Genomic DNA, 12,590 nt, shown 5'->3' with positions numbered 1-12,590 from the left:
CCAACAAGGAACCAGTTTTGATGGCATAGGCCAACAAAGGCACCTTTTAATCATTTCTGCAATGAGAGTGAATCTCTACATTTGTTCTTAGCACGTTGCTGTAATATTACTGTTCAAAGGAAAGCAGTTTTGCAAGAACCTGAGTTGAAATCTTGGCTCAAAAATGATACTTCCAGTGGTCCTTTCCTTTGGCAATATCGATCTGGGTTTTAGTCGGAAACATTTGTGATGCCATATGTATTTTTTCTGTGTTAGACAAGAAGAATTGCAAGCTAAACTTCTTCCTTTTCTTAGTTTTCTCATCTGTATTTACTGCAATATTTCTTCATATCTGCATCAGTTAACCTTTAATTTCACAACTTCCAGTAACTAGAAACATTTATTTTCTTGAGCCCTCGTACTGCTTGATTCACGGCCGAACCCTCACAGAGGAGATTATATGTTTCGCTGGAGGTGCCGATTTTCCGTCTGCTGTCAGCTGTGTCTCGTTAGGTTTTGGTAATGTCGACAGTGGTTACACCCAAGCAGCAGCATCAGCAATTGGCTCTGATGTTACAGGGACTAGGAGGATTTTGTTGCCTCAACTGAATGGCTGTGGAACAAAGGTTAGGCCCGATGTGGCTGATTTGCTCTTGCACGAAAGAGATGTGTGCTTAAATACAGTGGCATACTAAGCAGTGTGCTTTTAAGCACAAATGGCTGCTGATGACGGCAGGCAATGTCATGAAAGATTTGAGTCTGCGTGTATTCTTTAATTTTGCCCACTAGATAACCTATGTAACCACTTCTCTTGCTGTCATCAGTGTCAAATTAATAGAACTTTACGGTGTACTGAAGCAACTTAATGCAGCGCTTCAGCAAGTTTGTGCTCGGTACCTTTAATTTCTTTCTTTCCTTCCCATATTGTGCTCTAAACCAGTGCAACACAGGAACTACTGAAATGTAACAAGCATGCTGTAACTTGTGCATACGTTCTGGCAGATTTTTCTTTTTTTATTGGGAAAAAAATTAATTCTAAGTTCATTCAAGCAACACAGTAGCAGCTTATGAAAACAAGAGATGTTACTTGTTACAGCTGCACCAAACTCGTACTCTTTAAATGAAACAGTTGTGCTTCACAGTAAGCTTACGTGGCTTGATAACAACAAAAGCATCTGTGCTTTGCATTTTATATTAGGATACAATGTATAAGCTGTAAGATGTCATCCCAGAAACTGGTTCCAGGATTTCCACACAGTGTAGAACTGGAAGCACAAGTCAACATCCCAGCTATGCATATCTACCGTATTTATGCGTGTATAACCTATACCGAGAATTTTAAAAATTGAACAGTAAAGTTGGGGTGCGGGCTACATGCGAATTTCGCCTCGAGCTGTGGCCTCACGGCAGCCCAGCACGTGCTGCCGTGAAGCTACATCTTGAGGCAAGGTTCTCCACCACTCAAAGTTTCGTTATCTCCACGGGAACCTCACCCTCTCCTCACCCTTGCATATTGCAGTTCCCATATTTATGGTCTTAATGGACTTCATGGTTGCTTATTATCCTCCTCATTACAGGTTGCTATATTGTGTTTAGTAGTTAGCAAAGTGCATGCATCAGTAGCGATAGTGCAGGGGCTCTGGTGAATTAGAACTCGAATTACGATGAGCTGTGTTCAATGGTCATCCTTTACAGTGCAACGGATGCGAAAGATTATCAGCATCGTCGAAGAGGGGGGCAGACAGAGCTACTGGCCGAAGGTAACGATGTGGATAGGTAATGAATCCGTGAATGGAGACTGTTTCTGCAAAGGTTTGAGCACTGTTATAATGGGGTTATTTCCTTGTGTTACACACACATTTTTTTTTCCTGGCAGTTGTAATTGGGGGTGCGAGTTGTACGGGGAAAAATGCATTAATTCTTTCGTCACTTTCGCATCACAAGTAATGCAGCACTAGCTATGCGAGCAAAACTAAATAGTGAGAACACATCGTGTAAGATTGGTCTGCTGCTCAAACCAACACTCGGGGACAACCATTTAGCATTACTGGGCAAGTGCACCACACTTAGCATCTGTAAATGTTGTATTAAAGTGGTGACGTTCCCATCATGGATTACCTTGCAGTGAAAATAGATGCAACACTGCCGTAAAAAGTTCATTTTTAATCAGTTCACTTTTTTTTATGCACTCGTCATTGAGAACACAGCTCACCACAGAAGACAGTTGCTCGCAGTGGCAACAACGTAACTGCAGTCGGTAAAACCGGCTTCCTATTGCAACACAGAACTTTTCACAACTGGAAATTGTCAGGAATGTCAGTTCAAGTCCTCTACCCTGTGTACCAGTGCTTTCCTGCACGTTGCAACTGCAGACAACACCTCTGCTGGCAGACACAAGAGGGACTGAAGCTCTTCGATCAGTCTTGTTTGTTTTGCGCTCGGCATTTTACGTACTGCTGACACTGCACTCTCCCAAACAACGCCACACAAGATCCAGCTTGGCTATGGCATCTAGCACGGCTTGCACCAACCTTGTCAGTGCACAAATGCAGGTGAGCCCGACTGTAGATAACCGTCGGCTTCTGTGTCCTTGAATGTGTTGTTGTACGGGAATGATCACAAGCAATGTGTACGGTGACTAGCTGACAAATGCTGACTGAGCTGTTCCTACGAAGCAGTGCCGAGCCGGAGACACTGGCCACGAGCACCGCGCAGCAGTAGCTGCCTCGAGATCTTCGGACGCTGGAGTCCGTCCACACGACGTTCATAGGGTGGCGTAACTCATGATGAACAGCCGTTCCTCTTCCTGCTTGATCCAGTGCAGCAGCTTGCTCATGGCACGCACTGCTGTGTCCTTGCTCACCAGTGGCTCAAAAGCTGCGTACAGCTCGAATCCGGCCATGTGCTGCAACAAAGAGAGCAGAAAGACATTTACCTTATCATGACTTTGCGTCAAACAGCACACAGAAATACCCACTAACATTTGCCAATTGATTGGTTGGTTGACTAACTTGTTGATTAACTGATTGATGTAGTATAATGTTACAAAACAATGCCATGGCTATTAGAGACACCACAGCGGAGGCTCCAGATTAATTTGATCACCTGTGGTTCTTTGTTGTAACGTCATCACAAGTGTCGCCCAAGAAAAGAAGTATAGGTGTATTTCAAAAGCCGCAGAATAGAGCAAGTAATCTATATTGCAAGATTGTACGTTCCTGACTGGATGAAGCAGAATAATGCAGTCAAACCGAAATATAATGAACATGAATGTAATGAATTATCTGATACCTTTGAATCTCCTTATAACAATGTCACATCTGATACAAGAATACCTCCAGTGTATGTTATAAGTGGAAGCGCGCAAATATTTGACATTTTAAATATAAAATCAACTGTCCACGCTATTTGGTTCATATTCGATTCAAGAATTCACCACTCAAAGATGTTGAATACAGCAGACTTTCATTAAACGTATCCTCATGGGACCAGGTAAATAAGTTTTGTTTATGAGGAGTTCTATTTACTGTGAGATGGATCTCAAGGGTACACAAGATGCTCTTTTGAAAGGGGCAGCTACTTAATTGCCAAAAGCAGACATTAGGTGTAGTAGATTTCACTACAAAGCTTCTTTTTACAAAGCTTCTACTTACATGCAGCTGTCAACTAGAGCTAGCAGCATAATACATAATTGCAAAAAGAAAAACAAAAGTCATTTAGTAAAAAAAAAAAAAAATCCTACATGGAGGAGTGGGAGGCCAAGCTATCAGACACGGACTGGAAGAGACAGCCCAGCCTCATCGAATGGGCATGGGAGATGGCCATGGCCCACGACTACCTGGAATAAGAAGACCACCTGCCTAGGGCACAGACTGCGCTTGCTCAAAATAAAAGTTTATTCTCTTTGTAGTGAAGCAACCACTCTAAAAGTCTTGGTCTTCATCTCTAGCGTGAGCGCATTTTGTGGGCTGTTTCTGTGCCACCACAAGAAATGCTAAGTAAACTTGCAGCTCACCAACACTGCCAACACAAAAACCACAGCAAACCACAACCAGGAGAAAGCCTTACTAGCCATGGCATCAACGGCTCCAGCGGCTGCTGCGTACCGTGTGGCCACGTGGCCCCTATCTTGAAAGCGATCTTGTGACGGGGACAAGTCTACACATCTAGGCGCACCGTTCTGTGTTCTCATTGCTTAGTTCGCATTGAAGCAAGAAACCGCACAAAGGTTAATTCGCTTGCTTCTGCTACCGTACTACCTCACTCCAGCATTTTGATAAAGAGTTTCCATGGTCATTGAGTGAGACGTGTTCATGTTTGTTTGTGCAAGCATGACACCATGCTTGTTTAATTAGCAAGCAAACATTTAAACGTTTATACGGCCGATAAAACTACTATCCTTACTTTTCATATAGCTGTCTACTAATTTGCTATTGCAATAAATGCTTCGCCTTTCGGCCGAAACTGAGATTTTCTTTAATTTATTACAACTTTAGCATATTGGGAGTAAATCTTTGATTTTCCAAATAAGAGAAAGTTGTATTTCTGTATGAAAGAATGAGGTGCATGGTACTGTAAAGGGCTTCTTTTTAGGTCACGGAAATGGGTGCGCATTACAATCGAGGGCATTGCGCGTTAGAATCGAGTAACTATGGTAGGTACCTATGAATCGAGATGTATCATACGCTCTACTGTTACTAAAGAGATCCCCAAATTAGTATGCCAACACTGATAACAACTCACTTTGTATACGAATGTCTGGAAAATAGTTTTTATCGATAGAATGTATGTCAAATAGAAATACGGTAAGTGCTTTTTTTCCTACTGAAGCTGAAGAAATAGCAAAGTTGTCCTAAATATCAATGGGGTTACCAGTTTAATAGTTCGCCATACTGTGCTTAATCGCAATCTTCTATTGCTTAGAAAGTATTCCAGTTTTCTTCCAAAAAGCATGAGGGTTTTTCCATCTTTATGGCAGGTGGTTTTTTGTGAGTTATCGTCAGCTCGTCAAGGCCAATCTGCATAACAGAGAAAAGAGGGGGAATGTGCATACATCACTCAGCACCGCTCTGCATAGCCATCGGCACCAATGGTAATGAATTCTCAAGTTGGGAGGCCCACGGCAAGAATGCATGACGTTCCCCCAACCTCTCATCCATTTGCCGTCTGTGTAAACATGTCTGCAGCCGGGGTCAACATGCTGTCACATATTTTTGGCCGCGTCATGTAGATACAAAGCTAATTTTGTGATGGGTAACTCAAAGCTACAATAAGAGACTGTTGTGTGCCTACAAACAGTGTTCAGAACGACGAGCCACCGTACAGTATGTCGCGAAGATGGTAGCCGTGAACATGCAATGGTCATCCCGTGCACTCGCTTTCGTTGGTGAGGTGGTTTGTGAGCTTTCTGAGGGTCATGCAACCGTTGTAAATATATCTGCATTGATTTGGTATTAACTTTACTCACGAACACCCAATGATGCAGCTCTGGTTAGGCCTACCTAGCTAGGCAGTTGCCAATGGTACGGCTGTGACAAAAATTTGGCGCTGGCTGATGTGATAACAGGTCGCAAACTGTCGTCAAAAGCTTGTCGCTAATATGTTCCTACAGGTGGCTCATCGGTGATCAGTCACATGGACAGGTAAGATTGGCGGCCGTTGAAGCAGCATTCCAATATGCGGTCGACGAGATGGCAACTACCACAAGCATGCATGCCAAACAGTTCCCCAGCCGAGCCCCCACTGAGCCCAATGTATTAAGAGTGTTTTAGCTTGTCCGGTATTCGAGTGAACGCAGGTGGGCTGGGCATTGGGGCGCAAACATAAATGTGAACGGCCTGCATGAAGCAGCCACCTGGTGGCGCAGAGCTCAACCAAACAAACACAGCTAATATTGCAGTAGCCAAGTGTATTTTACTCTGCTATGGGTGTAAATTTTCAGCAGTAACATGATTATGCCATTGCCAAAAGTTCACACCAGCAGCGAAGTAGAATACAGTTGGTTACTGCAATATTAGCTGTTTTAGTCAGCTTGGTAGCTGCACCATGCAGGCCGCTCACATTTGCACCGCCATCCCTCCACCCCAACACTTAGTCTGCCTGCATTTACCCAAATACCGGACAAGCTAACACTTTCTACTGACTTACTGCTTACGGTGTAGTGCCTCGTAGAATGTGCACCAGTTAGTGTGTGCCATTTTCACTAAGTCATAGTATGGCGACCAGCACGTTGCACCTTTTCTAAAAAAATTTTTTCACTTTTGAAAAGGCAAATCAACGCGGAAACCGCAATTCAATCGATACTTGGAGGTACCGATTGACACCGTGTATCGATGACGCCACGTTGGTGATGGTGATTGGGTTTCCTCCTTTAGATCAGGTCACCAAGCACGGAGAGTGCAGCACAGCCGAAAGCCCCGCGTTGGTGCTGGTGATTGGGTTTCTTCCTTTAGATCGGGTTGCCAAGCACGGAGAGCACAGCATCGATGACACCATGTTGGGGATGGTGATTGGGTTTGCTCCTTTAGTTCAGGTCATCAAGCACGGAGAGCACAGCATAGCCGAAAGCCTCATCGCAGCAACCATCACCCTCACGTTCTGACCTGCCCATACGTTTGCCATTTTACTAGCGTTTGCAACCGTTTGCGTTTGCAACCTGATTGCAAGTGTGTCATCGCATTGCACATGTGACATCGACGTGGTGTCATTTGAAGTGGTAGAGTGGTGACTGGATATTTCACTCGGTTTCATCCAGAGAAATGGAGCCATGCCAAAACCAAATAGACAAAAGAATCGCATACTCAGCGTGAAGAAGTTGGACATCTTTCGTAGCATTGAAACCGGAACAATGAAGGCCACTGTCACGCGTGCAAGGGGACTGCCTTTAACAACAGTTTGTGGCATTTGGAAAGTACGGGAAAAGATAAGGAGTAGTGCAGCATCGAACATCAAGAGGTGGCACTTGAGAGGATCAGCCTTTCCTGAAGTTGAGAAGGCCTTGATGTTGTGGCTGAAAAAAGCAAGGGCACAGAACTTACCAGTCAGCGGCCCCCTACTCGCCGAAAAGGCAGAAATATTTGCTAGTCAAATGAACTGCAAGAATTTTTCTTGCAGCAGCGGTTGGCTAGCAAGATTTAAAGTGCACCACAATGTAAGTGCGAGGGTGGTGTGCGGAGAGGCAGCACATGCGAACCACGAAGGTGCTGTAGAATGGGCAGCTGCCGGAAACTCTAGCCAACTATGCCATGGAAGACGTTTTCAACTTGGACGAGTCAGGACTCTTTTAAAGACTTCTGCCCAACAGAATGTTGGCATTCAAGGGCAAAAACTGCAAAGGTGGAAAGCATGCCAAGGAAAGGCTGTTGGTTGCTTTTGAAGTCAATGCGACAGGAAGCCAAAAGTTGCCACTGCTTGTTATCGGCTGATATTCAAAACCGAGGTGCATTAAAGGTGCCCAACTGCCCTCAGGTGTCACATACAGGAGCAACACAAAAGCGTGGATGACTTCAAAGCTTTTCGAGGAATATGTCCGGCTCAGTCAAGCTTTTATACAAAAAAGTACTTGCTGTGCAGAATGCTGCTAGCAATGGAGTGCGACAAGATGTACTGCATCGACATGCTAGGTGAAATACACCTCCTAGCCTACTTGTGGCAGCAGCTGGATTCTGCCATAGTCAAGAACTGCTTCACTCGAGCGAAGTTCGTTGTGCGCGTGAGCAATGGCAAAAACGAAGAGCGGGCCGATGACTGCGACGGCCTGCTCACAGAGGAGTTGGAGCATCAGGATAATGCCGAGGCTCTGCAGTTGGAATTGTTCCATGACCTAGACAGCAACGTGGCAGCTGAAGATGACGAGGACGACGGTGACGATGTTGAAGCGGACCATCCAGGTCCGTGTCTGACGGCGGTTGCTGACGCCGTGGCTGTGAGGAGGGAATTTGCCGGGAAGAAAGGCCTCATGACGAGGTTGGCCCAAGGCCTCTCAGAATTTGAGGAGGCTGTTGTCACTGCAAGGCCTCTGCCGCAGCACTGAAATGGACTTGGTCCATTGCTTCGGATTAAATCAAGGTGTCGTACTGTGAACATTACTACTCATTACCTTTTTTCACTTTTGAAAGGTAAGTCGCAGCTAATTTGTGGTGTTTGGTTAAGGCATATAACCGGTTAATACATATTTTTCACACGTCCCCGCCAACTATGTGTTAACGTGGTTTTACTGTGCTTGATGCAATTAGCTTGTCTTTCAGTGGCTAATCAGAAAGATCTTTGCACTAGCTCTTATGCTTTCCATACGCACCGCTGTTGTAGTTCCCTCTGTCCATGTCGTGTTAATCATTTCGATCAGTATCATTGACCTGGATGAACCTTGTATCAATAGAGATCGCATGCCGTTGGAACGCTGCATGCATCAAGGCACCGACCATGGCCGAGTCATTCACCAAAAGTACCGATATTCTAAAGATTGAACATTCGAGAAATCGAATATTAGATATTCATTTCACAAACCGGATATTCAAGTATTCACACACCCACAGTATGAACATACCGTATCTATTCAAATCTAGGCCGATAGTTTTTCCAAATAATGATACACAAAACTCTAGGGTCGGCTTAGTTCGAAGATTTTAGAAAATGTGCCTGTTTGTAAGTGAAAATTATAAATATGGTCCATAGCTAGCGCCATCTAGAAAAGTCAGTATTGCAGCCGCTACTTGCCGGGCCAGTAGTCAACTGAAGTACATGAGCGATGGTGTCGCTTTGACATGTGTCGTATCGGAGCTAGTTCTGTGGTATCAGCGTGCGGCGTGGCGTTATCGTAATGGCACACTATAGTGCCACTTTCAAATGAAAAGTTGTGCTAGCCGCAGAGGCATAGCAAGCCAGGCGGGACTTCTGCATCAATGAGAAAATGTCCATCGCTGGAAGGAGCAACGGAAGACACTTATGAGTGTGCTGCAACAAGGAGATGACAGCGGTAACGAAGATAAGTGCGCAATAACAGAGAGGAGCTGTTTACCAAGATCGCGCCGCATTCTGACGCGTGCGATGACGCCCTGTCTGCGCATGCACGGGCATGCGGATGCGAGCTTGCGTGCGCGTGGTCTGGGCCACAGGGACGAGGCTAACAGTGGTGACGATGTAGAGTGAACTCGGCATATTCATATTAAATAAATGCTGTTATCATTTTGTGAATGCTGTCCTCACTTCTTTTGTTCGGTCTACATTCGGGGGTTGGCTTAGAATCGGCGCCGGCCTAGATTCGAGTAAATATGGTATTAACGCAATTAGCATTCTTTGCAAGCTTCACCCTGTTTGAGGTATGTATATTTGTCTATATCTAAACTCTTTCGGGGCAACTTGGGTCACTGCGTATGTGCCACTGAGTGTATGTGCTGCTCTTCAATGAAAAAAAAGATATTATCCATAGTTGCGTGGAATCGAACTCTATATATTCACAGCAGCACCAGTAGATTATGCAGGGGGAAAGGCAATTACGTGTTCGAACGGAAGTGCGAGAGAACATGGCTGCAGTACCTGCCTCATACATAATGCGTTTCAGTGGTTGCAAGATGGTGTGTCCCCACATTGCTTCAATGCTAATTGCATAAACTTCAACAGAGAAAGCTGCTGCTTGGTGCCAAGCCACCATGGCAGCAACTTTGTTTAAAGCCGCCATGTTTACAGCATTGTATGTGTGGATAACGTCCAAAATATGAGCAGCACACCGTGCAGTGTCTGAAACTCGTTGCCATTGAACATTGGTCCTATGGGCGTAAGGCAGTGCCACGCGAAATCTGAATAAAAGCATGTCTGAAAAAAATCTATTATCTAAAAAATCAGCCAACTGCACTTGAGATTGTTGCTATTGGAATAGTACATATTTTGGGCCACACGCAAACAGAGTTGCTCCGCTATAACTGATATTGTGTCAGATCCTGCATTTTTTGGTTTCGCCATAGCATGAAAATACACTGCTGAAACGAAAACATGCCCAAGCAAATTTGATATTTTTTTATATCCAATGATTTGTTATATTTGGGTTAGTTGTATTGATGTTAAACTGTAAAACCAAGTAAGCCTAGAAGATCTCTGGGAAAATGGGAGAGCAGCGAATACATATATGTATGCTTATAATGAAGGCATTTTCACGTGGGATACATTTTTGTTACAATGAGGTTGGACCATATTTGGCTCACATGTTCATTACAGCAGTGTCTATGAACTGGGAACAATTTCTCACGATGGTCTTCATAAAAAAGGCGAATGTCGTGTCAGCCCTACATCTATTGTTCTGTCAAAAAAAAGAAGAGCTTTATCTAAACACAATGATACCTCGTTTGCATATCCAAATGCTGTGAATGTGCTCGATGATAATGTGCACAGTGGCAACATTCTATTGTAACCGCCACAGGATGACAGCCATTTATGTATCACTGTGGGCATAAAGGCCAGTCGAAGTTCTGCGTTTGTCCTGCGTGTCTTGCTCTGTCCCGTCTAAATTTCCACCGTAAAATCACGTTCCACGATGCTCAAAAAGTTGTTTCAGTGTCGTCCCTTCAACATCAATTGCACTTACCCATCCCATAAGCGTCTCCCTCCCTGTGGCCCAGAAGAGGATCTTGAGCGGGCAGGCCGGCTGGTACATGCGGTGGTGCAGGAGCCGGTACAGGGCTAGCAGACGCCCAGGGTCCTTGGAGTACGGGGGTTCCAGCCGCGGGCTGCTAAGCTGCGCGCCACTTTTGCTCTTGTAGAGGAAGTGGTAGAGCTCAGGCACGCCTGCCTCGCGCACACTGTAGCCACCACTCACGGTTGCTTCTCTCAGGGCCTCCAGGCAGTTCTTCCGCTGCAGGCTCTGTAGCGCAGGGCAGCACAAACAAGAAAATACGGAGAAGGAAGAGGGTGCAAAACTTTCTCAGTTTTGTAAATGTCTAGCAGAACTTCACTAGAAGTGTAGTGTTGGGGCTACTGGTATGATGCTAATTTTTTTTTCTACGACTCTTGAAAAACGGTTATTCTCACATAATAACGAAAGAGTCTAGGGCCTAAGAGTATTACGTAAGGTACGAGCAGCGAATGATAACTTGTACAAAATGCAAAAGGGATGAAATTTTGAAAATGGGGCGGGGAGAATGTTGAACATGGTATGGTACAAAGAGGCAAGCAATCAGTATCAGTAACACAGAAATGAAAGCATTGACCATTCAGTATTAAAGACCGTGGTCAAGAGATGGGAAAACGCAACAGCACTATGTGTGTCCCCGTCTCTCTCTTCATTTTTGTTCATCATGTGTGACATATATAAACGAACACTAAAGGCAAATACTATGTGGACTGTTAAAATACCATTCCAGAAAACTCGTAGCGCTTGTGTTGTGCCAGGAAAACACTTTAACAGAAAATTGCATCTGAAGGGTCCGTATACCCTTAGCAAAATTCAAATTGCCTACCCCTGAGCAGGGGAGTGGTGACATTTCATACGCCATCACCACCCTTTAGAGCCATTGATGAGTAAAACAGCGACCGACAGATGGCGCTATGTTTTTTTGCGCAAAATTCAAATGTGGAGCCATGGTGAAACCAAGCCAAGACAGAGCGGTGTGGATTAAATGTAACAGCTGCTCTTGGTCAAGTGGCGTGGGCAGTTCAGACATCACCCACAATCACATGGACATGGCATTCTCCACTGGCAGAAAAAATTGCATTCATTACGCGGGTATATATGGTATTTCTTTTTGTCGACTGCTTATTACACGTATCTGTATTTTGCACATGTAGATGGAAAATCAACATATATGATTTTTGTTGGGTATTTATATGTGTTAACCCATTCGCTATCGAAGCAGGCAAATTGGCAGGCAGCTGCATTTTGAACTTCTCAAAGCCACTGATTGATGGCAACACTTGCCGGTTTATCTAAATATGGTTTGATAGGTTACTGCTAGATGGAAAACTCAGTTTTGTATGTCCTTGGTTGTGTTTAATTATCTTGAGTGGAAGAAGAAATGGCGGCATCCCATGGCAAAGCTTTCTCTGGGCCTTCTTTTGAAGAAGAAAGTGAATTCAACGGTAGGTGCAACTTGGATTCACCAGAGGACGATGGTGCATGCCAGAGTGCTCCAAACTTTTTCCTACCATAAATTTCCCTACCAAATATTTGACCTAGGCACTCATGGCGCAAAGAAAGATGAGCGCATAGCATATCACTACTTTGGTAAAAAATACATGCAATACAGAAGGCCCACACACAAGCACAGCAGGCAGCAGGGTTTGGGTGAAAGGATTAATGTTACAAAAGATTAGGACTTAACAGAGTGTTTTAGAATGCGGAACACAGCAGGCTTGCATTCTGCTTGCGAACACAAGCCACTTCGGTCCCAGCACAGCTCAAGGAGACGTTGGGTTCCTGCATATGCTAGCTGCTTGAGTACCCGAATCTAGAACTCTCTAAGTATCACTGGTTGATCTAGGTTCTTTTAGTCTGCAGTAAAGGGCAGTCACTGCTTCATCCCTTCGTTTTACTTGTCCTGTCCTGTGTGCTGATACTCCTTTTAGGAGAAGTTATTTCCCACAAACTGATTTAGAGCAGGTTTGAATTTTCCGTCAAAGAGTGT

The 12,590-nt window shown here is 44.6% G+C and overlaps 1 protein-coding gene across 2 annotated transcripts in view; it reads right to left on the bottom strand.

Moving 5' to 3' along the window:
• Window positions 1-2,122: 2,122 nt before the first annotated feature.
• Window positions 2,123-12,590, bottom strand: part of Mon1 (vacuolar fusion protein MON1 homolog) — a 50,636-nt gene continuing 40,168 nt past the window's right edge. For both annotated transcript variants that reach the window (XM_055066322.2, XM_050171009.3), the window contains exons 7-8: window positions 10,556-10,831; window positions 2,123-2,884 (exon numbers count right to left, since the gene is read on the bottom strand). In XM_055066322.2, coding sequence (XP_054922297.1) covers window positions 2,744-2,884; window positions 10,556-10,831 — 417 coding nt within the window. In that variant the 3' untranslated portion in view covers window positions 2,123-2,743. The remainder of the gene's footprint in view (window positions 2,885-10,555; window positions 10,832-12,590) is intronic.

This window comes from Dermacentor andersoni, chromosome 6 (assembly GCF_023375885.2).
Source record: "Dermacentor andersoni chromosome 6, qqDerAnde1_hic_scaffold, whole genome shotgun sequence".
Classification (NCBI taxonomy): Eukaryota; Metazoa; Arthropoda; class Arachnida; order Ixodida; family Ixodidae; genus Dermacentor; species Dermacentor andersoni.
The sequence above is the reverse complement of the archived record's forward strand: the minus strand, read 5'-3'. Positions and strand labels throughout refer to the sequence as shown.